The sequence below is a fragment of the Sorex fumeus genome, unplaced genomic scaffold (assembly GCF_029834395.1).
Source record: "Sorex fumeus unplaced genomic scaffold, SorFum_2.1 ptg000198l, whole genome shotgun sequence".
NCBI lineage: Eukaryota > Metazoa > Chordata > Mammalia > Eulipotyphla > Soricidae > Sorex > Sorex fumeus.
Window position 1 is genome coordinate 1506850 of NW_026606255.1, and position 25898 is coordinate 1532747.

At 56.2% G+C, this 25898-nt stretch overlaps 1 protein-coding gene across 1 annotated transcript in view; it reads right to left on the reverse strand.

Moving 5' to 3' along the window:
- Nucleotides 1–25898, reverse strand: part of POU2F3 (POU class 2 homeobox 3) — a 75240-nt gene that overhangs the window by 22912 nt on the left and 26430 nt on the right. Inside the window, exon 3 of the mRNA XM_056108182.1 lies at nucleotides 25185–25219. Within this exon, the coding sequence (XP_055964157.1) occupies nucleotides 25185–25219 (35 nt within the window). The remainder of the gene's footprint in view (nucleotides 1–25184; nucleotides 25220–25898) is intronic.

Below are 25898 nucleotides of genomic sequence, written 5' to 3' on the forward strand. Positions count from 1 at the left end.
ATGACAGTGCTTGAAAACATGCGCCTTGCCTCCAACTGGCGCTATCTGTTAGAATCAGTGCCAGCTCTCCCTGCAACTCTTAATTTCAGAAACCAGCGCCATCATGAAAGAAAGCGCGCCCTTTCATCTGCTTCCTGGATCAATGGCCCTCCCCGCTCTTTGGGGGGCCAAGGAAGAGCCTTCTAGAACCTCAGGGGGCTTAGTCTGGACTTCCTGACATCCCCACCGGTCACCAGACGGAGCTTCGATTTTGCCAACTTTTGACTCATTCCAGAAAAAAATTCTAATTGGGCACTCCTGGGTGTGAGGTGTTGGTGACAGTGTTCACCACCTGGTACACTCATCCCCATTCCAAAAAAAAAAAAAAGACTATTCTTAAAAATGGCAAGAAAAGGCTTTCAGCTACAATCAGGTTCTAGAGCTCGGTTGGGCTGGGTGGGCAGAGGAGGGCAGGACAGTTCCCTGGGTTTCGGTCCTCTCCCCACAGAGAGTAGAGTCCGGGGCCCTGGAGACAGGAGATGTGAAGAAACGGCGCTTCTCCCGAATCAGAAATCCCTTCCACAGCTGTCGAATGGGAAAGATTGGAGTCAGTCCAGGCCACTGGGTGTTGGCTGAGGATCTGGGAGATACAGAGAGCCTCTGTCTGATCCCCACTGACTTCTAATGTGAGAACCCGAGGCGAATTGGACCAAACCCCAATTTCCCCCAAACTTGTGAAAACCCAACCAAAGCCACAGCCCGCCTGGAACAGGGCCGACCCACGCCAGCATCCCTCAGAGGCGCTTCTCACGCAAGCGGAAGATTCCGCCGGCCCTGCTAGGGATGGCCAGTCGGACCCTGGGACAGAGGGCGGGAGTTGGGGGGAGCACAGCTGCCATAGGTTTCCTCCGACCAGCAGACGAGGGACCGTCCCTCCCCCCCCCCCACCCCCGGGCTGTGCAAAGGTGCTGCCGAGTTTTGGGCAGTGACCAGAGAGGTGAAGCGGTATCGGGGAGATTATCTCTCCTAATCCCTCTGAACTCCCTGACATCTCCTCCATCAGAGAGACGCACGCTGGGAGGATGGGGCCTGGGGGGCTAGGGGTCCCCCATACGGACCTCACTCCTCACAGAGCTGCAGCTCCAGGACGGGGCTCCTGCCCATCTCAGGGGCCCCGAGATGCCCCCAAAACCCAGAGAGGGATTCTAACAGAGCTCCTGTCCCCCCACTCCTGAGTCTTCTCTCTCCAAATGTCACACAAGGCCACAATCTGTCTGGGCCAAGGAGGGAGGTGAGGGCACCCGGGAGGGAAAAGGCGGGCTCCCCAGCTGCATAGCTGGACCGCCCTTCCAGCCCCCTGTTTCGAGGGGGACGTGGGCTCGGTGAGGCTAGGGGGGCGTCTTCAGGCCTTTTCTATGGTCCTCTCCGGCACTAATGAATAAATCAGGGGCGCTGGACGCGATCAAAGGTGTTGTCCTAGTTGCATAACTCGTTTGTGGAAAGTGTTTCATAAACATTTCACAAGAAGGAGAATTTCAAAGCTTGAACATCTCCCAACCTGCCTTCAATTACATGCAAGAGCTTTTTAAAATTTTTTTTCTCTGCCCCCACCCCCCACTACTTCCTAGCAGTCGGGAAGAGTTTCTGTTTTGTAACTGATGTATAAAGGATTCACCAGCATCTCGCTCACGAAAATATTCTATTTATTTATTTATTTATTTATTGCTTTTTTGGGTCACACCCCGGCGATGCTCAGGGGTTACTCCTGGCTTTGCACTCAGGAATCACTCCTGGTGGTGCTCAGGGGACCATATGTGATGCTGGGAATCGAACCTGGGTCGGCTGCGTGCAAGGCAAACGCCATACCCGCTGTGCTATTGCTCCAGCTCCATCACGAGAATATTCTAAAATAATATTTTCCAAGGTTTCCTCCCCCTCTGCCTTTATCTATCAGCCCAGTGGTTGGGACGGGCTGGTGGGTGGGTCAGCTCAGATCGGTGGGGCTGAAAGTTCCCCCAAGACAGATTGGCTGTTGTCTCTGTCCCCAGGGCTTTGGGCTGTGCCCCCTGAGGCCGAGACTCCTGCCTCTCAGGGTGGCCTGGGCAGTGCATGGACAAGTGGCCTCAGCCTGTCTTTGGCTCCCCCCGACTTTATTCATCTGACCTCCAAGTCATCTGGGCCACTGGGCCTCTGCCCCCCACACTGAAAAAATTGTTTCTGAAAGCAGTGGACAGAAAGACAAAAGAGGAATGAGACTGGTGTGTGTGTGGGTGTGTGTATGTGTGTATTTTTGTGTATATATGTGTGCATGTGTGTATGTATGTATGTGTGTGTATTTTCATGTGTGTATATGTGTGCATGTGTGTATGTATTTTTATGTGTGCATATGTGGGCATGTGTGTGTATGTATGTATGTATTTTTATATGTGTATATGTGTGCGTGATAGCACAGTGGGTAGGGCGTTTGCCTTGCACACGGCTGACCTGGGTTTGATTCCTCCATTCCTCTCGGAGAGCCCGGCAAGCTACCGAGAGTATCCTGCCCCCATGGCAGAGCCTGGCAAGCTCCCCAAGGGGTATTCGTTATGCCAAAAACAGTAACAAGTCTCACAATGGAGACATTACTGGCGCCTGCTCAAGTAAATCGACGAACAACGGGAGGACAGTGCTACAGGACAGTGCTATATGTGTTCGCGCGCACGTGTGTGTGTGTGTGTGTGTGTGTGTGCGCGCACATATGCACACGGGGGCCATGGAGTTAGTTGTTCCTCCTGGAGAAAGCCTTTGCAGACGCAGCCTTGCATTCCCCGTGCGCCAACTCTAGGAATACTCAGAGCAGGTCAGCTTGTTATTATGGGGGTGGGTGTCTTTTCTCAGCACACAGCATGTCCGGGCTGGCAGATGTGTGTAGACCCCCCCACCCCACCGAAGGCCCCAAGGTTTCCTCCCCTTCTGCCTTATCTATAGCTCAGGCTTGGGGGTCAGACCAGTTGACACCCCCTCTGAGAAGACTCCCAGCGTTTCCTGGTGCCTGGATAGGAACAATTCGAACCGTGGCTCTGAGACCCTGCAGCCCCCCCCCCCCCCCCGGGGTGCTGGAGGCATCCCTCTCCAGCTCCCTTCTTCATCCCACTCCCCTGTTGAGTTGAGTCGCTTCCTGAGGCAGCCTCCTGGGTAACGCCCCCTCAGGCTCCATGGCTAGGGAGGAGGCACAGAAGCCCAGAGCCACTGCTGTGCCCCAGTAAACAGATGCCTGGTGGCAGGGAGGTGCTGGACTGGTTGGGGGTGGGGGAAGCCTTGTGCAGCCTTGGTCTCAAACCCCCAGACCATCTCTGAGCACCCTGGCGATTCTTGGGAAGTGTCCGCGGCCGAATGATCTGTGACCCCTGGGCTCATTGGCACACACCTGGGCGGCGGTTGTGAGAAAGCCCCCCCCCCCCGTTCTCCTCAGCAGAAGGGAAGATCCAAAGACCCCCAGGTGGCGAGCACAGGTGGGGATCGACCCGGAGATCCGACTCCAGCCCACCCGCCTGCTAACACGTAGGAAGATCAAGTCAGTCTTTGGGCCAAGTCATTCCTCCACAAAAGTCAGGCAGTAGATGAGACGGGGACCACTTAAGGCATTTAGAATGGGGCCATGGCAATAGCTTTGCACGTCAGAGCCCCGAGTCCTACCCCCAATCCCACACGGTCTGCTAAGCACCTCTGGGTGCACTGCCCTCCCCCCTCAACAGAGAAATGTCTGATGTGCAGAAGAGGAAGGATGGAGGCTGTGCGTTTGCTTGTTGGGCCTCTGGACCCATTTTCCAGGTGAGGAAGGCTGAGACTCGGAGACGTTAAGAGCTTTGCTTCGACGAACAGAGCTGTCTGCTTCCACCTACTATGTGTGCTGCGCTCACAAAAGCCACGTCCTCAACCTCAGGGTGGGGCCAGAGAGGTGGCACCATGAGGTGGGAGTAGGCTTTACTGTGGGAACACCCTCTTCCCCAGATCACCTGGTCCCCAAGCACTATAAGGAGTGATTGGGCCAGAGCGATAGTATAGTGGGTTTGTGAGCACGCGGCTGACCCAGGTTCGATCCCCGGCATCTCATATGGTTCCCCAAGCACCACCAGGAGTAACACCTGAGTGCAGAGCCAGGAGTAATCCCTGAGCATTGCTGGGTCTGACCCAAAAGCAAAAAAAAAAAAAAAAAAAAAAAAAAAGGAGAGATGCTTGAGCACAGAGATAGGAAAAGCCCCCTGAGCACTGTTGGGTGTGACCTCCGAGCAAAAAGTCCAAAAAAATCAAGGAGACTTGTGGCTGGAGCAATAGTGCAGCAGGTAGGCGCTTGCCTTGCAGGTGGCCAACACGGGTTCTACCCCTGGCACCCCATATGGTCCCCTGAGTGCAGAGCCAGGAGTAAGCACTGAGTATCACTGGGTGTGGCTCAAACACCCACCCCACCCCCGCATCCAAAAAAAAAAAAAAAACCAAGACTCGTAGCTAACTATGTCTCTGTCTTCCGCTCCACACTCAGATCTTGTTCCCTTCTCTGGCGGCTGAGGGACTTGTCAGTAACCCCAACCCCCTTCTCTAAAGAGATTAAATCTCAGTGCAAACACAAACCTCCACTCCGAGTTCTCAGTTGCTGCCCAGGGTGGTTTGCGTCGAGATAAAGCGCCTGTCTGGCTGTGAAAGTGCTTGGCTCAGAAGCCTGCACTGGGCCGTGTTAGCCCCAGGGAGCGCCTCTGCGCTCTTTCTCCCCTGCTTAGGAGGAAAAGAGGTGCAGAAAGAGGGCGGGAGGGCTCAGAGGCCACCCCCGGGGCCGGAGTTCATCTAATTTGCGGCTCCAAAGGCAACTCACAAAATAAAGAGTGAATGCGTGTGCAGACACACCACACATGTCACACACACACACTCACACATGTGGGACACAATGCACACACGGTAACATGTGAGTCTGGGTACTAGGAGCTCTGCGCTGGCTTCAGGTTGGGCGTTGGGGGGGGGGGCCGCAGAGAGCACAGGCTCGAGGAACAGAGAAAGTGGCGGCGGTTGTTGAGCATGGGGGAGTGGAGAAGCATTTCGAATGGATTGTCCGGTATTGAGGGTAAGAATTCCGTGAGGGAAGGAACCGGTCCAAGGTCCAGGCAGATGCAGGGGAGGCCCAGACTGGAGGGCTCACATAAGGAGCCGTGGCCAGGCAGAGAGGACAGGGCGGGGGGACCCCAGACTCTTTCCCTGTGAGGCAGCCCAGGGGCCTCCCAAAATGTGCTTAGCGCCGCCCCTGCCTCTCTGTGTTGCTTCCTCGGGAAGGGTGGGGGTGCTCAGCTGGGGCAAATATTTCCACAAGTGGCACCTGGAATTTTCACACCGATTGGGGGGCCCGCCCTAGTTAGGGGCAGCTGAGTCCACAACGGGTCAAAATGGAACATCCTGGGCCAGTGTCTGGCTCAGAAACTGCTTTGTCCAGCACCGGGGACAGACCCGAGAATGTCTCAAGACTTTCTTCTTTTTTTTTTTTTTTGCTTTTTTGGGTCACACCCAGCAATGCTCAGGGGTTACTCCTGGCTCTGCACTCAGGAATTACTCCTGGTGGTGATACTTGGGGGACCATATGGGATCCAGGGATCGAACGTGCAAGGCAAACACCCTCCCGGCTGTACCTTGTTCCAGCTCCCAAAGACTTTCATTTCTGAGAACTGAAGTCGGAGGGTCCCCAGGGGTGGCTTACGTGAGGCCGAGAGAAGAGACAGTCACTTTCTCCCGGTCCGCCTCTGCCACCCCAGGGCGGGCTGGGAACGCTAGAACTGAGGATGAGCCCCTGTGAGGTGGCCATTGAGCCATACCTGGCGTCCGCCTGGTCTCAGCATGGGAGTTGATTCCCAACCCCTGATTTCCCGGGGAGCTGCAGGAGCAGCAGCGGGAGCAAGGAATTGCTCTTTGCAGGAAAGAAAAGTCAGTCCGAAGCCTTACCCGGGGCTTCCAGGCTTTTGCTCTATCTTATAGAAAGGAATTTCAGGAGTAGCCGAGCAGTGAAGTAAAAACATTTCATTTGGAGGCTTGGAGGAAGGAGGAGGAGGGAGAGCAAAGGGAGAGAGAGTAACAAGTTCAGAGAAGAATGCCGGCTTCTTCAGAGATGAAGAGAGCCCTGGTACACATCTCAAGAAGGGAGATGTGCTCGGGCACCACATGTGCTCGATCACGTGAGCACAAGCAGCATATGGGCTCGGGCAGCATATACGCACGCTTCCTTTGTTCAAGGTAGCTTTGGTAGCCCCTCACGTGGGGCTTTCTAGCTAGATTAGAGTCCATTGCTGGGCTGGAGCGATAGCACAGCGGGTAGGGCATTTGCCTTGCACGCAGCTGACCTGGGTTCGATTCCCAGCATCCCATATGGTCCTCCGAGCACCGTCAGGAGTAATTCCTGAGTGCATGAGCCAGAAGTAATCTCTGTGCATCTCCAGGTGTGACCCAAAAAGTGTCCATTACTAGTATGGCTGTCAAGGAGTAGAGCTGGGAGTAGTTGATGGTCCTCTTTGAAATTCCTTTTCTGGTCTTTGCTCCTGCTGGAGCTTCTTTGGGGGGGGGGGGGGGGGGATTCAGCCTTCACTGGGTCTGTTGGCCCAGGTAAGAGCTTATCAAGCCTTAGTTCCTGTTTCTGCAAAGTGGGCGTTTGCGCCTCAGAGCTATAGGTTTTATTATTTCCCAGGAATTCCATTGCCATGAACCCTTCCCTATCTACCTGCCTATGTCAGAACCATCCTCCCTCCCACCAAGCTCCCGGCCTGGGCGCTCTTCCAGGGTCTGGAATAGAGAGAGGAGCCTCCATTGACTTACTGTGCCAGTGGTGGGAGGTGGTCTTCTGCATGCCCTGCCTCCAAATGCAGATTTCCATCCCTGCGGGGTCCCTTCCTGCTCAACTGAGCCACTAGGCACTTCCAAACACCTGGCCCCGGTTGATTTTCAGAATTTTTTTTATACTTCCAGGAACTTGAAAACAAGGCTGGCTGGCAGGAGAGCCAGGGTTAAACTCAACTCACCCGACATGAGATTGAACGCATCTCTCAAATTCCCAGGGTTTCCCCCGGAAGTCTTCCCAAATGAGATGAATATCACAGTCTTTCCCTTGGAGCTCCAAAGTCTTTTCATTTTGGTCAAGGATAAATTTCCACTGGTTTTATTTTGAATAGTGATCTTGCTAGAAGGTATGTAGAGCCTTAACTTTCCCTTAAAGAGAGAGCATCTAAAAGGTAATTTTGTCAGAGTTTTGTTTGGTTTTTGGTTTGGGGGCCACATCCAGTGATGCTCAAGGGGGACTCCTGGTTCTGCATCCAGGAATCACTACTTGTGGTGCTTGGAGGACCCTGTGGGATGCTGGGGATCTAAACCAGGTTGGCTGCATGCAAGGCAAACGCCCTACCTGCTGTACTACCACTATAATTCTGCACTCTAGCACTGTAGCACTGTCCTCCCATTGTTCATCGATTTGCTCGAGCGGGCACCAGTAATATCTCACAACAAACTGTGAGACTTGCTGTTACTGTATTTGGCATATCGAATATGTCACGGGTAGCTTGCCAGGCTTTGCCATGCGGGCAAGATACTCTCGGTAGCTTGCCCGGGTCAGCCGTGTGCAAGGCAAATGCCCTAACCCACTGTGCTACTGCTCCAGCCCACATAAATGCTAACAATAATTATTTCTTAGTTAAGGCACTATCGGAAAGGTTTGCCTTTTAAACATATGTCTCAGAGCTGGGGTAATGGCTCAAAATGCTGGAGTGCATGCTTTGCATGTAAGAGCTCTAAGTTCTATCCCTGGCTCTGGTCCCCTGAGCCAGGAATCTATCACAGTGTGCAACTGCAAGCACTGTACCAGGAGTACCTTGGCACTTTGAGCATTGCTGGAAGTAAGTAAGCCTTCACTAAAATTTTTTTTTTCAAGTTTTGAATTAAAAAAAAAAACAAGTTTGTTAAAACGGAAAAAAATAATGAAATAAGTAATTCAATTTATTTGTTTATTTTTGGCTTTTGGGCCACACCTGGCCGTGCTCAGGGGTTACTCCTGGCTCTGCACGCAGAAATTACTACTGGTGGTGAATTCTGAGTCCATTAAAAAGCAATCGTGCCCTCAGGAAGCTGCAGTGTTTGGCGACCACTGACCTGGGCCCTGACTACTTTTTTTTGGTTTGTTTGGTTTTTTCCCAGCTTTGCTTTCCCCAGTTGCTTTTACTTTTTACGGATATTTTCCCCCAGCTCCTGTTGGTCTATTTGCTTCTGGAACCCTCCATCTAGCTCTAGTTCGCATCTTTCCCTTGCTAAGGGCTAGATAGCCCAGACGGCTGAGCTTTACCAGGATCTCTGACATGGATGTTCAAGCCCAGAGAAGCGGCCCCCGGAAGTCTCTGCTGGCTTCCGTCAGGTCCAGCCGGGGCTGTGACTCTCAGGGTAAGGAGGCACAGCTGTGACACTGGGCTCAGGGGAGCAGCTCAGTCTGTGACCCTCGTCAGCCGGGTATAGGTGTAGGCGGGTGCTGACTCAGGGAGGCCCCCTTATTCAATCGACAGAAGGCACTGCAGGAAGTCAGCCCCCCCACCCCCACCCTCAGCAGGCAGCCGGGCCCCTGACTCTCACCCCCTACTTGGAAAAGGGAAGTGCTAGCTAGTCAGCCAGGCCTGGGGGTAAGGGCGGAAGCTCCTCAGACCTGGCAGGGAGGACCCAGGTTTGTTTTGGTCACCAACACTATAGGAAGATTTTGCACATCTGAAACCTCTCATTTCCTGAGGTCTGTCCCATAGGTGCTGCTGAAGCCTCCCTAAAGCCAGGGGAACTAGGCAAGCGGCAATAGATTCCAACGCTCCGAGAATGAAAGAACCGGAGCTTTAGACTGTAAAGGAGGCTGGGATGGGGCTCACCAGCAGAGCACGCGGCCTGCCTGTGCGCGTGAGGCCCTGGGTTCGAGTCCCAGCACTGCCAATTAAAAGAAAAAGAAAAACCCAAATCATTTTCCAAAGCCATAGAGCTTGCGAGTGACCTGAATTTGGACGTAGGCCTGAAGGATACAGAATCAACCCTCTGCCCGCTTTTTCAGACTGACTTCAGAGAGTCACACCAAACCAGGCTCACTTCCTTCTACATGGGTTCTTCCTTTTATGAAGGGGCAGAAAAGAGTGTAAGGATTTGACAGCATGTTTGTGTGTGCGCGTGTGTGCATAGGTGTGTGTGCATGTGCGTGCGCATGTGTGTCTATGTGTGTGTGCACACATGAGTATGCACATATGTATGCGTGCGTGGGTATGTGTGCGTGTGTGCATGTGCATGTGTATGAGTATGAGTATGCATGTGTGTACGTGAGTGTGTGTGTGCACATGTGTGTCCATGTGTGCACACGTGTGTGCACATGTGTGTGCATGTGGGTGTGTGGGGGGTTGTGCCTGCACGTTCAGATGCACTTCAAGTGACACCCAGGAGCCCGTCTCCTCCTCTCCCAGCCTCTTCATCCACCCTCTGTCAGCAGGTACCTAGATACAAGGGACTTTCAAACACTTTGTCCCCGTTGATTTGTATGTGTGTACATATATGTATAGATGTGTGTGCATGTGTCTGTCCATGGAGACCAGTGTGGGGTCACATAGGCTGTAGTAGGGTGATTAAAGAGTGAGTCATAACCACCCAGAGCTGTCACCTCCATTCAAGTGCCATCTGGTTAGGAGTGCCATCAGTAACTTAGGTGAAAACGCGGCCCATGTCCTTATAAAATATCTGTATGAGAAACAGGGGCAGCCAGTAACTTGCAAAAAGTTAACAAAATGCGTGTGTGTGTGTGTGTGTGTGTGTGTGTGTGTTTGGGGGGAGGGGTGTTAGTATAAAAGATCAAACATCAGGCTGTCTGTGGGGGAGTGGTAGATCTGTATGTCCAACCCACAGATCCAACAACACTGAGAACATCAGATCCAAATTCCAACCCCCAGACTTTACAATGTGCCTTTACAAAGTGGCAGGCTGGGGCGGGAAGACACCTGGGGACACTGGTAGTGCGACTGGCGCTAGAGCATTGCATGTCTGAAACTCAGCTAGCCCTAACTTTGTAAATCGTGGTTCTCTAATGCTTTTGGAGGGTTGGGGTCCCATCTGGCGATGCTCAGGGGTTACTCCTGGCTCTGCACTCAGCAATCACGCCCGGCAGTGCTCGGGGAACGATACAGGATGCCGGGGATTGAACCCGGGTCAGCTAGTGCAAGACAAGCGCCTTATCCATTCAGCCCCTCTTTAATAAAATTTTGTTAAAAAAAAAAAAGGCTAGGGAGGGAGATGATCTCCTCAGCTTTGCTGGGAGTAGCCCCTAAGTACCACCAGGCATGGCCCCAACACAAACACTCACACACACACACACACACACTCTCTCTCTCTCTCTCTCTCTCTCACACACACACACACACACTCACACACACAAATCACACACACACACACTCACTCACATAGAGTAACAAAATCTGGAACTCAAGGAGAAAACTCAAAGACCTTTCAGTGCCTGCCCCCCACCAGCCCCCCAGCACTGAGGTCCCCCGGACCCCCGCACCCCCAAGCACAGCTGTGGCAGCCCATTGGTCCTTGAACATTGCTTGGAGGTCCCCATCCCAGGAGAAGATGACAAATACAGAAGGGGAGAAAATCAAAAGATCAACTAGGAGAGCAAATGTGAAACTTGTTTTCTTAGAATATGAAAATCAACTACAAGTTGAGGCAACAGTTTGTATTTAAAAATCCCGGGGAGGCATTGGCTAACTTCGAAGCGTATTTAAGTTGACGGGGTGACAGGGTATCTCTGCAAAAATCAGCTGGATGGGCAGCAGGAGAAGGCCAGTGTCGAGGCCGCCTCGCCTGCTGTCCAGGCCAGGCCACGCACACAGCCCCTGGACTTTGTGCAGACACAGACCCCGCTCCACCAACTGCTGAGTGAACGGAGGGACGGACGGCTGGGTGGTCCCTGTGCTAGTCAGATGTCACCTGGCAAAGGGGTGGGGTATACCTGGGGAAGGCGAAGGGTGGGGGTGACTGGCAGATCGGAACCTGCATACAGACAGATCAAGACACACACAAAGGCAAAACAAAGCTCATCCACGGGCACTGGAAAAGTGAAATGCCACATAAACAGCAGAACTTTATGTGCTCTATTTGGACTGGGCAAATTTATACTTTCAAATATACTTTCAATATACTTTCAAATTTAGAAAGTTGGAAAAGAACACACATACAGCTCAGATAGAGAAGGGAACACCAAATAAAAGGTGTTGGGAGGATCCTCCCAGGATGGGAGATATGTGCTAAGAGTAGACTCTAGATCGAACGTGATTGCCACTCAGTGCCTCTTTTGCAAACCACAACACCCAAAAGGAGAGAGAAAACAAAAGGGAATGCCCTGCCACAGGGATGGGGTGGACTGGGGGGGGGAGGGGAGGATGGGAGGGATGCCGGGAGCACTGGAGGTGGGGAATGGGCACTGGTGGAGGGATGGATACTCAATCATTGTATAATTGAAACCCAAGCACAAAAATCTGTAAGTCTACAACTATACCTCATGGTGTTTCTCTAATAAAAATTTTTAAAAAAGAATACACATAGCATATTATATTTCTATGTGTGTGTGTGAGTCTGTGTGTATGAGTATATTTGTGTGTGTCTGTGTGTGTGTCTGTGTGTGTGTCTGCATGTGAGTGTATGTGTGTGTCTGTGTGGGTCGTGTGTGTGTGACTATCTGTGTGTGAGTGTATGTGTGCATCTGTGTGGGTCTGTGTATGCATGTGCCTGTGTGTGTCTGTGTGTGTGTCTGTGTGTGAGTGTATTTGTGCATCTGTGTGTGTGTCTGTGTATGCGTGTGTCTGTGTATGCGTGTGCCTGTGTGTGTGCCTGGTCATCATATAGATTTTATTCACTTTAAAACTCTGCATTGATTCATTGCCCCCCTTTTGGCTGTTGGCTTATTTGGGGGTCACAGCTGGCAGTGTTGGGGGCAACCCCTGGCTCTGTGCTCATGGGTTATTCCTGATGGTGCTCAGGGGACCACGGTGCTCAAGGGATTGAACCTGTGCCTCCTGCATGAAAGCTCTTGACCAGCCCCGCAGCCCCTGCTCACTTTCCTCTACGGCTGCCCAGAAGGGCAGAAGGACAAGTCTACTGACGCCAGCGCGCGGTCTGACAGTGACCTCCGAGCCGAGGATCCAGACTCTTCTTTCTATGATGAGGTGATTTTGTTTGTTTGTTTGTTTTTACAAGAAAGTATTCACGAGGCAGAGCAGATAGGAAACTTGTCTTGCACGTGGCTGACCCTGGTACCACATATGCTCTCCCGAGCCCACTAGGAGTGACCTTGACTGCAGAGCCAGGAGTAAGCCCTGAGCACTGCTGGGTATGGAGAGAAGAAAAGGGAAGCAGAAGGGGAAGCGGAAGGGGAAGGGGAGGGGAAAGGAAAGGGAAGGGGAGGGGAGGGGAGGGGAGGGGAGGGGAGGGAAGGGAAGGGAAGGGAAGGGAAGGGGAGGGAAGGGCATAAGAGTTTGATCCTGGGCACCGCATGGGCCCTTGAGCACTGTTGTGGCACCTATAATCACCTTTTTAAAAGGAAAGCAGGGGCTGGAGTGATAGTATAGCTGGGAGGGCACTTGCCTTGCATGCAGCTGACCTGGGTTCAATCCCCGGCATCCCATAGGGTTCCTGAGCCCCTCCAGAAAGTAATTCTTGAGTGCAGAGCCAGGAGTGACCCCTGAGCATCACCTAGTGTTTCCCTCTCCCCCCAAAAGTAGCACTGAAGCACTGTAGCACTGTCCTCCCATTGTTCATTGATTTGCTCGAGCGGGTATCAGTAATGTCTCACAACAAATTGTGAGACTTGTTGTTACTGTTTTTGGCATATTGAATACGTCACAGGGAGCTTGCCAGGCTTTGCCGTGCGGGTGAGATACTCTTGGTTTTAAAAAATAGAGAATATTTTTCTGGCCTGGAAACTGAGCGCTGTTGTTTTCTTAGTAGTTAGCACAGCGGGTAAGGTGTTTGCCTTGCACACGGCCAACCCGGCTGACCGGGTTCGATTCCTCTGCCCCTCTCGGAGAGCCCCAAAAGTAAATAAAATAAAAATAAAAAAGAAAGCAGTCCGCATGTACGATCTGTGTCAGTGCCTAAGGCCATCAGAAGTCTGTGGGCGGGGAAGGGGGAGCGCTATAATAATAAATGGGGCTGGAGAGACAGTACAGCGAGGAGGGCATTTGCCTTGCACCCAGCTGACCCGGGTTCGATCCCCGGCACCCTCTAGGGTCCCCCGAGCTCCACCAGGAGTGCTCCCTGAGTGCAGAGCCAGGAGTAAGCCCTGAGCACAGCTGGATGCAGGCTCCAAAACAAACAGAACGAAGTCTCCTCTTTAGGGGCTTCTGGGTATTTCCACAGGGGGAGAGCTGGGAACACCTCACACGGCGAAGGGCCGCAGGGTACAAGGGTGTCTCAGGGGGTCGCAGACCCTGCAGCTGAGGCGGGAGAAGGGCGAACACATGGGGGGTGGGGAAATCTAGCTGCCAGCTCACCTGCTTTGCAGGAGCTGTGTGGGTCCCTGTGGGCTTCTGCAGTGTGTCTGTGGGAGCTGAGTGGGCCCTGCAGCACCCACAGGGCCCCCCTGTATGGCGCTACCCCTCATCTACCGTCCCAGAGCACATCAAAGCAGCTCATGGGTGTCCTCAGACCATCCTTCCGTCCCATGCAAAGGCCACTGTCATTACTGCAACACGTCGAGAGCAAAGATGAAGTCTGGTCAGTGTCGGCCGACACTCGAGTTCCTCCTGTGAGGCTACGCAGAGCAGAGCCTGCCTGCCCCGTGGCTGTACCCCTATCCCCCCAGACGCAGCAGCCCCCCGAGCTTCCTGCCAGCCTGCAGGAGGTGGTGAGGGAGCCGTGGAGGGAGCCTGGCGGAGCCCCCTGCAGCCCGAGTCATGTCTCTGTCTCACCCTGAAGCAGAAGAGTCCCCCAGGCCTGTCTCCATGGCATAGGTGCAGGGACCCCCCCACCCCCATGCCAGGGATGCTCAATGGGCCAGGGGAGCCCATTGCTTCTAAGAAGCCTGTTCTGGCTTGGGGTATGGGGCCCGTTTGAAAAGCTGCTAGAGGCTTCCAGAATCTTCTCCCTGGTGCCCGGCAGGGACATTCCCCTGGCTGAACGAAGCCTACAGTGGCGGGGCTGGGAAGTACCAGTAGAGCTGCCCCGAACCTTGCCTGCCCCTCCCAGCCAGCTCCTGTCCCAGGGCCAGGCGGGGCCGAGAGCAGCAGAGGAGGACATGGTTCCTAGATGGCAGAGGGCCTGGGGCTTCATGACACCCCCCAGCACTTTCATTGGGGGAGGGCCACACGCTACCCCAGAAACCCAGCCTGCAGGGGCACAGACTCACACACAGCAGAAGCAGAAGGGTGCGGGCTGGAGGGCAGAGGTAGAGAGTTTGGTCCCAGGGGTCCGGACAGAGGGGTGTGGACAGGACCAGGGTGGACTTGGCCAAAGCCGGGTCCAGACACACGTCAGCTCTGTTCCTCGTTACCTTCGGGTCCAGATATCACTTCAGCTATTTTATTTTATTTATTATTTTATTTTGGGTTGGAGCGATAGCACAGCGGTTAGGCATTTGCCTTGCAAGCGGCCAACATGGCCGACCCGAGTTCGATTCCTCCGCCCCTCTCGGAGAGCCCGGCAAGCTACCGAGAGTATCTCGCCTGCACGGCAGAGCCTGGCAAGCTACCCATGACGTATTCGATATGCCAAACACAGTAACATTTGTCACAATGAAGACGTTACTGGGCCTGCTCGAGCAAATCGATGAACAATGGGAGGACAGTGACAGTGACAATTATTTTATTTTATATTTTTTGCTTTTGGGGGTCATACCCGGTGATGCTCAGGGGTTGCTCCTGGCTCTGCACTCAGGAGTCACTCCTGGCGGTGCTCAGGGGACCATATGGGATGCTGGGAATCCCGGGTCGGCCGCATGCAAGGCAAACGCCCTATCCGCTGTGCTAGTACTCCAGCCCCACTTCAGCTATTTTAAACAAACAAAAAACTGGGGGTGGGGGGTGGGGCCACAGCCAGCCCCGTATGCTGGGGCCCCTGGGGGTCCGGGGATCAAGCCAGGGCTCCCGCCTGCAAAGTGTGTGCTGAGCCCTTTGCGCTTCTCCTCCGCCCCCAGGCCTTGAGGCAAAGTGACTCCTGGCATCTCAGTGGCCACTGGGACCCCTGAGCACTAGGGGTAGGGGACCTCGAGGCCAAGGAGAAGTGGGGAGCCCCAGACCCCCTTCCCTCCGCGGAAGCTGTCCTCCTGGGCCTTTGCTGAGTGGCCAGATACTGGCCCACGTCCCGAACACCTGACACTCCTTTTTCCGCCTAGTTATGTGCCAGAACAGAACCTTCTGGAACCTTCTGGCAGCCACGCTCTGTGCCACGGGCTCACACGTCACTTGGTTCTGGTTCATGGGGGAGACCCCGCAAGGGCGGCCCTGCCTTCCCCTTGGGGTAACAACGTGGACATCCTCTGGCTAGAACCCCTGTACCCCGCGAGCTCAATGTCTCCTGCCCATTACACTTCCAGGGCTCCACCCAGACCCAGGGCACCGATGCTCCACCACCTGCCTCACTGGGTCGATGCCCCTCACTGCCCCATGACTGAGCGACCAGATCTTTCCCCCGAGCATGGCCAGGAGTGATTTCTGAGTGCATGAACCAGGAGTAACCCCTGTGCATCGCCGGGTATGACCCAAAAAGAAAAAAAAAATCCCTGCTTCCTCTGCCTCTGACGAGCTGGCCTGTCACAGCGGTGGCTGTGTCCTGGTGGGAGGGTCAGTGCAACAGTCCCACAGAAAGTGGGGCATAGTCCTGCATTGAGCCGGCCCTGGTTTCAGGTCCAGCACCCTGAGGGGACCCCGCACACTGCCAGGAGTGATCCTGGAGCACAGAATCAGCACTGAGCACTGCAGGGCGTGGCCCCAAAGCCAATATAAGTAAATAAATAAATAAGATTCCTTATCGGGAGCCTGGCAAGAGCTCGATGGCATATAGGCCTCGCTCTGCAAGCCTGAGGCGAGAGCTGCTGAGAATTAGGGCCTGGCACTGCCCCATAGACCCGCATGTCCACCCCTCGGTTCTGTCCACAGGTGCCACAGCAAAGTGTGCCCCCCCTTCCACCAGTGCCACAACAGAGGGGGCTCGACCCCATCAATGGCACAAACCACCACCTCCACAGCGGAAAGGAAAGGAAAAAAAAATTTAAACCAACTTGGAACCAGGCCCTTTGAGAAAACGCCAGAAGAAGATCAATATTAGATGCATTTTAAGCAAATGAGTCCCTGGAAATGGTACTTGGATCTGATGCTTCAAAGGGCATTTCGGGTACTGGAAATTTAGCTCAAAGGGCTGAAATGGACAGTTGTAAGCAGGAGATTGACCCCCACACCGCAGGGTCCCCTGGCCCTGGCCGCCAGCACTGCTGGGGGGGGAGTCCCTAGCACCCCCAGATAGAAACAAGGCTCTCCTGGTGATGAAAAGTCAGATTTTTTTTTCTTTTTGGGTCACACCTGGCGATGCACAGGGGTTACTCCTGGCACTGCTCAGGGGACCATATGGGATGCTGAGAATCGAACCCGGGTCGGCCACGTGCAAGGCAAACGCCCTACCTGCTGTGCTATCTCTCCAGCCCTGAGAAGTCAGATTTTATTTACACGTGTCCTCTCCAGGGGGTAGAACCAGGCTGCTCTGGGGTCACCTGACCTGGGGCTGAGGCAGGTCCCAAGCCCCCCAGAGGAAGGCTGCGGCCAGACAGCTGTGATGGGCAGCGGGTACCACTTTGTGATGGCCTTCCTGGGACCCTGACCCTGACAGGCCCACCCCTCCTGGGCCGCGGCAGCGACTCTCTCCACCCAACATGCAGAGACAGAAACTGAGGTGAAACTGTGGGAAAGAGACTCAAACCTGAGCGAGCGCTCACCACGGCCCCTGCCAGCAGAGTCTGTGGAGAAAGTGCTAGAAGATGCCAGAGCGGGGGGAGGGGCTGCCAAGAAGGAAAAATCAAAACAGGATGTGAACCCAGGGCCCTGGGGCTTGGGAGCCAGGCAGAGTTTCAGTGGCCGACACGGGTGTGTCCTGGCGCCCCGGCAGCTGGGATCTGGGGGCCGCAAGGGCCACGAGCAGAAGAAGCCACGGGGACTGGTGAGCAGAGGCCAACAGCTGTGGACACGGTCCCATCCGAGCCTCTGGCCTGTGGCTCACTCTGCCCGCCCTGCCCGAGCTCCTCTGAGCTGGTCCAGAGGAGAAATCAGATCGTCCTGTCAGGAAAAGGGGGACGCGGGGAGGGGTGGGGAGCCTCTGGGGCAGGGAGCTGGCCTGCAGCTGCCGGGGTTCTGGGAGAAGAGGACTCGGGGGCAAGGAGAAGGCGTCCCACCCGCTGCCCCGCAGGCGCTCACAAGCTGCCCCTTCTCACGCACAGGCCCGGGAACCCTCCAGCAGGGAACTGGCTGCACCCCGCCCTGGCCTGCCAAACTTCCCCACGCCTGCGATGTTATCTCAGCAACAGGCCCAGCCTCACTGTGGGATTCATAGGCAGGCGGCTCAGGAAAGGTGGAAAAGTACGGGGGAGGGGGCGGGGGAGTGGGGGGGATGCCAGGGAACCGGGGGGCGGGGGGCCGAGGGGAGGGCTTGTTTATAGGAACACGTGCTGAGTCACACAGCGCACACAAACATACATGCACACACACGCACACACACATACACGCGCACACACACGCGCGCACACATACACACACACGCGCACACGTGCACGCACACACACACATACACACGCGCGTGCGCACACACACACACACACACACACACACACACACACACTGGCACAGCAGTCACCACACCGCAGCCACACCTCGGGAAGTTACTTAACGCCTCTGAGCTGAGTTTCCCGCCTATAATGGGAACAATGACGGTGACCTCACCTGGTTGGCGTAAGGACCCGGTAATCTCCGGCGGCATCTACATCCTCACATCCCACCTGTCCTGGGCTGCACTTCATCCCAGAGGCACGTCGACCTTCCCAGCCTCGGCAGCCACTGCTCCGAGAGAGACGCTGGGGGCTCAGGGGACCTCATGGAGGGAGTAGACACAGCTGGTGCCCCGGGCGAAGGCAGCAAGACAGCACCCTGATCATCTGCAGGCTCCCTGGGAGCGGGAGGAGAAGCTGGACAGTTCTGTCCCCACCTGCACCAGGCACCCTCTGGCTCTGTGTCAAGTCTGCTCCCACCTCCCTGTGCCCGAGCCACCACCTGACCCCAGCCCCGGTGCCCTACGGTCCCTGTGGCCGTGTGGGTGGATAGTCGGGCACCCCAGGGGCAGGGGGCAGGCAGGACAGCTTCCCCGGGCCACAGCGGGGCTCAGAGCAGCTGGAACTGGGGTTACTATCCCAGCCTCGGACAGGAAACAGTTGGCACCGAAGACTCTGGGCACAGACTCGGGCAAGGCTGACCAGCACCACGATGCCGCCTCCCTGCAGCCCCCGCAGACCTAGGCCTGGGGACTCAGGCCGAGCGCTGGAGCCACCCTCCCACCCGCATCTCAGCTCGGCACCACCCAGGAAGCCTGCAGGCTGGGGCCGAGGGAAACGCAGAGCTCGTGTCTAGATGGTGGACAGAGGCCAGAGGCATTGCGTGCGGGTCTCCGCTGCATTGACCTCACAGAGAGCAGGACACAGCATGGTCACGTCCTCTCTGCTGAAGCCGTGGGGACGGACAGGGGCGCGCCCACCCCCGCCCCCAAGACCAGGACCTGGGGGGTGGGGTGGAGCACGGAGTCTGGCTGGTTTGGATTTTCATTCTGGCTCTCCCTGCGTGACTGCCTCAGTTTCCCCTGCACAGAAACAACAAGCCTGCCCCCTCAACACCACTGCCACTCTGAATGACCCAGCCACAGGCGCTTTGGAGAAAGGACCCCTTTGCTCCCTCGACCCTAGGTGGCTCAGCTTCCCCCCTGCTGGGGCTGTGCCCGGCCCCCTCCCTGGAGGTCCCACAACTTTTCTGCAGGTGGCTGTAGGTGTTCTTTCTGGGGTGCCTCTCCCCAGTGCTGGAACAGCCCCCCCCCTTTCCACTGCCTTATGTTTCTTTTTTGGGGGGTGGAGTTTGGGCCATACCCAGCAGTGATCAGGGCTAACTTTTGGCTCAGCACTCAGGAATCACTTCTGCAGTGCTCAGGGAACCCTATGGGGTGCCGGGGCTTGAACCCGGGTTGGCCATGTGCAAGGCAGGTGCCCTCTCTCTGTACTATTGCTCAGGCCCCCACTGCCTCCTAGGTGAAAGGTCTGGGGGCTACCTACCACCCTCCACCCCACCCCTCCCAGCCCAGGTGCCCATTTTCCTGGGTTCAGCCACAGTGATGGGGCGGGCACTGACAGAGCTGCTGTTCTGCGAAGCTCAGGGTGTCTTTTCTGGCTGTGGAAGGCCCTGGGGTCCTATACGCACTGACCGAGCTCTGGCACCTGGCAAAGCAAGAGATACCCGAACCAGGAGCACCCACGGGACAAGCCCTTCAAAGGGGTCAGGGGACACGTGTGTGGGCAGACAGCCCACCGACAGCCCCAGTGAGTCTCAAACCCGGTCAATGTCCCCCTTTTGTTTTTGTTTTCTTTTTGGGTCACACCCGGTGATGCATAGGGGTTCCTCCTGGCTCTGCACTCAGGAGTTACTCCTGGCGGTGCTCAGGGGACCATATGGGATGCTGGGAATCGACTGGCTCCGTGGTGTGGGGTGGGGGCAGCTGTGGCACTCCAGGGACAAAGCCGGGGCTCCCACACGCAAAGCAGCACTCCGGGCTGTGAGCCATCTTCCTGGAACCCCCCAGACCATTTCCCACTGTGTGGTGGGCAAGACCTGGGAGCACTCACGTATCACTCTGGGCAGGGCCAGGGGTCTGTGCGGTGCCAGGATTAAATGGCTGATTCAGTCAATCCCCGGCATCCCATAGGGTCCCCTGAGCACCACCAGGAGTGACCCCTGAGTGCCAGAGCCAGGAGGAACCTCTGAGAACCATCAGGTGTGGCTCAAAAAAACCAAAACCAAACCAAAAAACTAACAAAAAAAAAGTGGAGCTTCCTACGTGCAAAGCCTGTGCTGGGCTTTTTCCTGGGCCCAGTGTGCTCTCTCTCTCTCTCTCTCTCTCTCTCTCTCTCTCTCTCTCGCTCTCTCTCCCTCCCTCTCTCTCTCTCTCTTTTTGCTTTTTGGTCACACCCAGCAATGCTCGGGGGTTACTCCTGGCTTTGCACTCAGGAATCACTCCTGGCAGTGCTCGGGGGACCACATGGGATGCTGGGAATCGAACCCGGGTCGGCCACGTGCAAGGCAAACGCCCTACCCACCAAGCTATTGCTCCATTTCTCTCTTTCCCTCTCCCCCCTCTCTCCCCAAACTTATTCTCTATCTCTCTCTTACTTCACTCCTTCACTCTCTCCTCTCTTTTCTCTCTCTCTGTGTCTCTCACTCCACTCTCCCTCTTCCTCTCTCTGTTTGTCCATCTGTCTCTGTCTGTCTCTGTCTGTCTGTCTGTCTGTCTGTCTCTCTCTCTCTCTTCTAATATCTGCTGTTTTTTTTTTTCCAGGGCTGATATTTTCATGGACGCTGAGAAAGGAGAGGGTTTGTCTGGAGGATACCCAGGGAAATTCACAACTCTGGGGGAAGATGCTGTGCCCAGACTGCCACGTCAGGATTCGCCTGTCGCATCAGTGCCCAGCATCTGCCAGCTCTAGGCCTTCCAGAAGGGCGTGCCCAGGAATCTATCTGCTGAGGGCCCGAGAGAGAGAGAGAAAGAGAGAGAGAGAGAGAGAGAGAGAGAGAGAGAGAGAGAGAGAGAGAGAGAAGCGTCTTGAGTGCTTGCTTGCCTTGCATGTGGCCGACCCAGGTTCTGTTCCGGACACTCCATATGGCCCGGAGCTCCACCGGGAGGATCCCTCAGGGTGGGGAGCCAGGTGCAGCCCTGAGCACCCCTGGGCCCGGCCCCCAAATAAAACAAACAAACCCCAATTCACTTGCTGAGATTCCTATTATTTTACCTCTCCTTCGTTTGTTCTCCATTTAGTCAAACAAGAGTGTCTTTCTGATTTTTTTGTCTCTGTACATTTCACGTAGGATATGATGGGAGCTTTCAGGAATCTTCTCAGGAGGGGCACTGGCCTGGGGTAGAGGGGAGGGGCCTGCAGGGGGGTGGAGCGAGGGGCTCTGTGACAGCTCCCCAGGCCTGGTGCATGGGGCTCAGCCCAGCTGCATGTCCAGGCGCCTGCAGACTGCGCCCAGCCCTGCCCACAGCTCGATGACCCGAGGGGAAGAGAGGACAGAAGGTCTCAGCCCTGGACACCCAACCCTGCTGCGTAGGGCGGAGCCAAAGGGGGTTTCCTGGCTCCTGTTCTCCGGGCCTTCCACCCCGCCCCCTGCACCTAGAGCAGAATCTGGATCCCGCCAAAGAGGAAAGACGCTCAGAGCCAAGACTCAAATCCCACAGCGACTCCCCCAGCTCAGGGACCCCTACGTGGACCCTCGGAGCAGCATGCTGGCCTCTCTCCCACGCTCTGAAGATTCAGCTGCTTCGACTCCTCCTTCCCTCCATCTCTGGCCCGGTGCTGCCCCTGGGACTGTCCCCAGCCAGCCAGGGGCCTTACACCCCCACTGCAAACCCTCACTTGCCGTCGGAAAGCCGGGCCAGTCTCTCCTGACTTCTGCCTGGGCCTCCCTGAGGCAGCCTGTTGTCCATCATTCTGGATCCTTCCAGATCCTTCCGGGGCTGTTGTGGGTTTGGGGGAAGATCCCTCCATGGAGTTTATTCAGTGCCAGATTGAACCGCCTGAGAGCAGCCCTGGAATCACCATCACCGAGTCTGAGACGGCCGTGCGGGAAGATGGTGGGGGGGGGGGGGGCCGGGAAAGACGCAGGACCCTGGACATCAGTCTGAGCCTCAGCTTAGGGGCCGAGAGGGGAGCACCAAGGGCACCTGTCGACAGCTTCCAACACACCGGAAGTCTCTGAGCATGAGCTGCCAGCCACATACAGGGCAGTGCGGCCGCAGGGGTGGGGGGACAGGGCAGGCTGGCCTGCCTCTGCTCCCCAAGCCCCCAGCCTACCCCGATGGAACCGTCTCTTGCCTGTCCCTTGGGCTTTGGGAGCAGAGGCCGGGCACCCTGTGTGACTCTCATGCCCAAGGGTCTGTCCAGGAGACCAGAAAGGCAGACAGCGTCTGGCACCCACTTCTCCTTGCTCCCCAGGGCCCAGGGCCAGGGGACAGAGCCTTTTCTCCCCCTTCCCTTCCACCAGCAGTACGGCCGTGGGTACGGCTCCACGGCCAGCACAGTGCCCACCCGGCCTGCTGGGTCCCGTCCCAGCCACACACCCCACACACTCACAGATGGACGCGCATTTGGGGGACGGCGGGGCCAAGTGGGCGGGAGGGCATGGAGAGAGAACAAGGGGTCTTCAACAGCAGTTCAGTGGGGATGCGTGGGACTTAGGCCCAGGGGTGGGCAGCAGCACTTCCAGCTCCAGCACCACCCTCCTGCCCCGGGGGCCCCTTCCACCGTCACCCAAGTGGCCCAGGTGCTTCCCCAGGACCAGCCAGAGGCTTCCTGAGGGGCCAGTGGCCAGTTCCTCCCACATGTCCACAGCCTGCCAGCCTGACCTCCGGGCCACACCATGGGCTGTGACACAACCGGGCACACCTGGGATGTCCAGCCCTCTCTGTGCATCAGACTAGCTACACCTACCAACTGCTCCTTTCTCCCTCCCCGTGCTCCCTCCCCGTGCTCCCTCTCCTTCCTCCCCTCCCTGTGCTCCCTCTCTTTCCTCCCTCCCGTGTTCCCTCTCCTTCCTCCCTCCCCATTCTCCCTCTCCTTCCTCCCTCTCCATGCTCCCTCTCCTTCCTCCCCTCCCCGTGCTCCCTCTCCTTCCTCCCCTCCCTGTGCTCCCTCTCTTTCCTCCCTCCCGTGTTCCCTCTCCTTCCTCCCTCCCCATTCTCCCTCTCCTTCCTCCCTCTCCATGCTCCCTCTCCTTCCTCCCCTCCCCGTGCTCCCTCTCCTTCCTCCCCTCCCCGTGCTCCCTCTCCTTCCTCCCCTCCCTGTGCTCCCTCTCTTTCCTCCCTCCCGTGTTCCCTCTCCTTCCTCCCTCCCCATTCTCCCTCTCCTTCCTCCCTCTCCATGCTCCCTCTCCTTCCTCCCCTCCCCGTGCTCCCTCTCCTTCCTCCCCTCCCCGTACTCCCTCTTTCCTCCCTCCACGTGCTCCCTCTCCTTCCTCCCCTCCCTGTACTCCCTCTTTCCTCCCTCCCCGTGCTCCCTCTCCCTCCTCCCCTTCCCACGTTCTCTCCCCTCCTAGCCTCCCTGTTAGTCATGGTGAGGTCACAGGGCTACTGGCTCCCAGCCACTCCCTGAAGGACAGGCATTTGCAGGGAGGAAACTGGAGAGGCTGGGGCAGGTGGGGGCAGGCTGCAAGGCATCATGGGAAAACAGGCTGGGGTGCTCAGGGAGGTGCGGGTTCAAGTCCCAGCTTCACCGGCGGACTGGCCACGTGGGGCCTTGGCCAGTGACACATGGGAGGACCCGTGGCTGGAGAAGGGGGCTGCAGGGGGCTGCGACTCCGCACTGGAGAGGACAGGGCACTGGACTAGGAGGGAGGTGGGGGGGAGACAATTAAAGTGACCGCGTGGCCCAAGCACCTCAGGCCATCGGGCAGTCGGGAGGTTTCAGGTCTGTGGGGGCAGCGGGGGCAGCCACGACTCTGAGCAGGGGAAGCTGGAGAACCCGATGAGCACCAGGCTGGGGAGTCTTCAGGAGGGCATGGAGGTGGTGCGGGTCCGAGGCCCCTGGGTGTGTGGGAAGCTCCCCCCGCTCCCCAGACTCCCCCTTCTGCAGAGGGAAGATGTGTCGTGTCTGTTCCTGTCTGCAGTGAGAAACCCGAAAGCCTCGGGGGAGGGAGGGATGACCCAGAGAGAGGCCACCACAGAGAGCTTTCCCAACTGGTGGGGGCCACACCCCTAAGGACACGCCAAGGCTGGGGGGCTTCTCTGCAGCGGCCCACAGAGGTTCCCCTGCCCAGCCCAAGCCCCAGGGCTCAGAGCTATTTCAAACACAGGCTCCCCCATCCTCACCCGCCAACACCTCCAGGGTGGGTGTTACCATCAGAGAACAGTGGGGAATGGGCTTGAGAGAGGGACACCCCACCTGGGACCCCGAGTCCCAGCAGGAAGCTCAGGGCACACCCCACCTTCTGAAAGCTCTCCCTCCAGACCTGAGTTCTGGGGGCTCTGCCAGCCTGTCGCCCCTGAGGCACACCCGGGCCAAGTCCCCTAGTGAAGAAGGAGTGTCACAGCTGGGCGGGAGAGGCTTCAGGTGGATGTGGGGTCCACGTGTGGGAGCTCCGGTCTCCATCCCCAGGTCCACCATGGGTAAGTCTGGGCATGATGCCAGGCCTGACCTCCCAAGCACCAAGAGCAGAAATGGTTTTGTTTCTGGAGTGAAGACTGATGCTGTCCCCTCCCTCCCTGGGCACGTGCTCCAGTGGTCAGTGAACCACGTGGCCTGATGTGGTTTATGAACTGTGGTTCACAAAACATGAGACACACTGCCAGGGCTGGAGTCTCCGTTTCTGCACTGCACCTGGACATAGCCCCTACTTGGAGGGGACAGTGGAGACCCCAACACTCCAACCCTACGCTGGGGTAGGGTGAATATAAAAAACTTTTTCAGGGTGTGCACACCTGGTGGTACTCAGGGCTTACTCCTGGCTCGGCACTCAGGGATCACTCCTGCAGGTGTTCGGGGGCCCTATGGGATGCTGGGGATCTGACCCGGGTTGGCCACACGCAAGGCAAATGTCCTTCCCGCTGTTCCATGTCTCTGGCCCCTCTAGAAGTCCTTTAAAGGCTCTTCTAGGCTAAGGAGAGGGCTCAGAGGGATGACACTTTTGTTGGCATGCGTGGGACCCCGGGTTCGATCCCTCAGCAGCCTGAGCACCACCACATGCAGCCCTGATGCCCTCTGGGACCCCCAGGGAAGCTTCAAACCAATCCCAAACAACAAAAACAAGTATCAAAGCATCAAGCCACTTCCCGCACCCCCAAACTGTACTCCATCTCGGATTCTGCAATGTCAAAATACATGACCCAAAACAGTTATGGAATAGAAACTTTCTTAAAGTCCTTACCTGCCTGTTGAAATCTAGGCCATTCCGATCACTTCCTGGAAGAGAGAGAGGAGAAGATATCAGTTGCTGTCAGGACTGGAAGAGATGAAAGGTTCAGGGAAAGCAAGAAGTTGGGAGGAGCCTGCCCCGTGGCCAGGGAGCTCCTGCTTATCCTGTTTCCTGGAAAGGGCTTTGGAAAGAGCTGCTGGGATGTGGAGAACCACTGACTGTCCAAGCACACAGAGCTATGGGGATTAGGCCCCGCCCCCAGAGACCCTAGGATTAGGCCCCGCCTCCAGAGACCCTGGGGTTAGGCCCCACCACCAGAGACCCTGGCATTAGCCCTGCCCCCCGAACACCTGTCCTAGGGCTCTCTGGTCAGCAATCTGGCCTGCACCCGAAGACAGAGGCTATTTCAGACCTGCTCTTGGCCAAGGTGATCTGACCATCAGAAATCCGAAAGATACAGGGTCTCCCCAGCCCATGGCCCAAGGACTGGGGACAGAGATGTCACAGCAGGTAGACAGGTAACTGTCTGACTCCATGACTTCCATTTCTTGTTTTGTTCATCTTCTCCCCTTTTGCAATATTAGATTTAATGTGATTCTGTAGGGCTGGAGCCATAGTCCAGTGGGAAGGACGTTTGCCTGACACGAGGCCAACCCGGGTTTGGTCCTGGGCAGCGCGTATAGTCCCTGAGCACCACCAGGATTGATCCCTGAGTGCAGAGCCAGG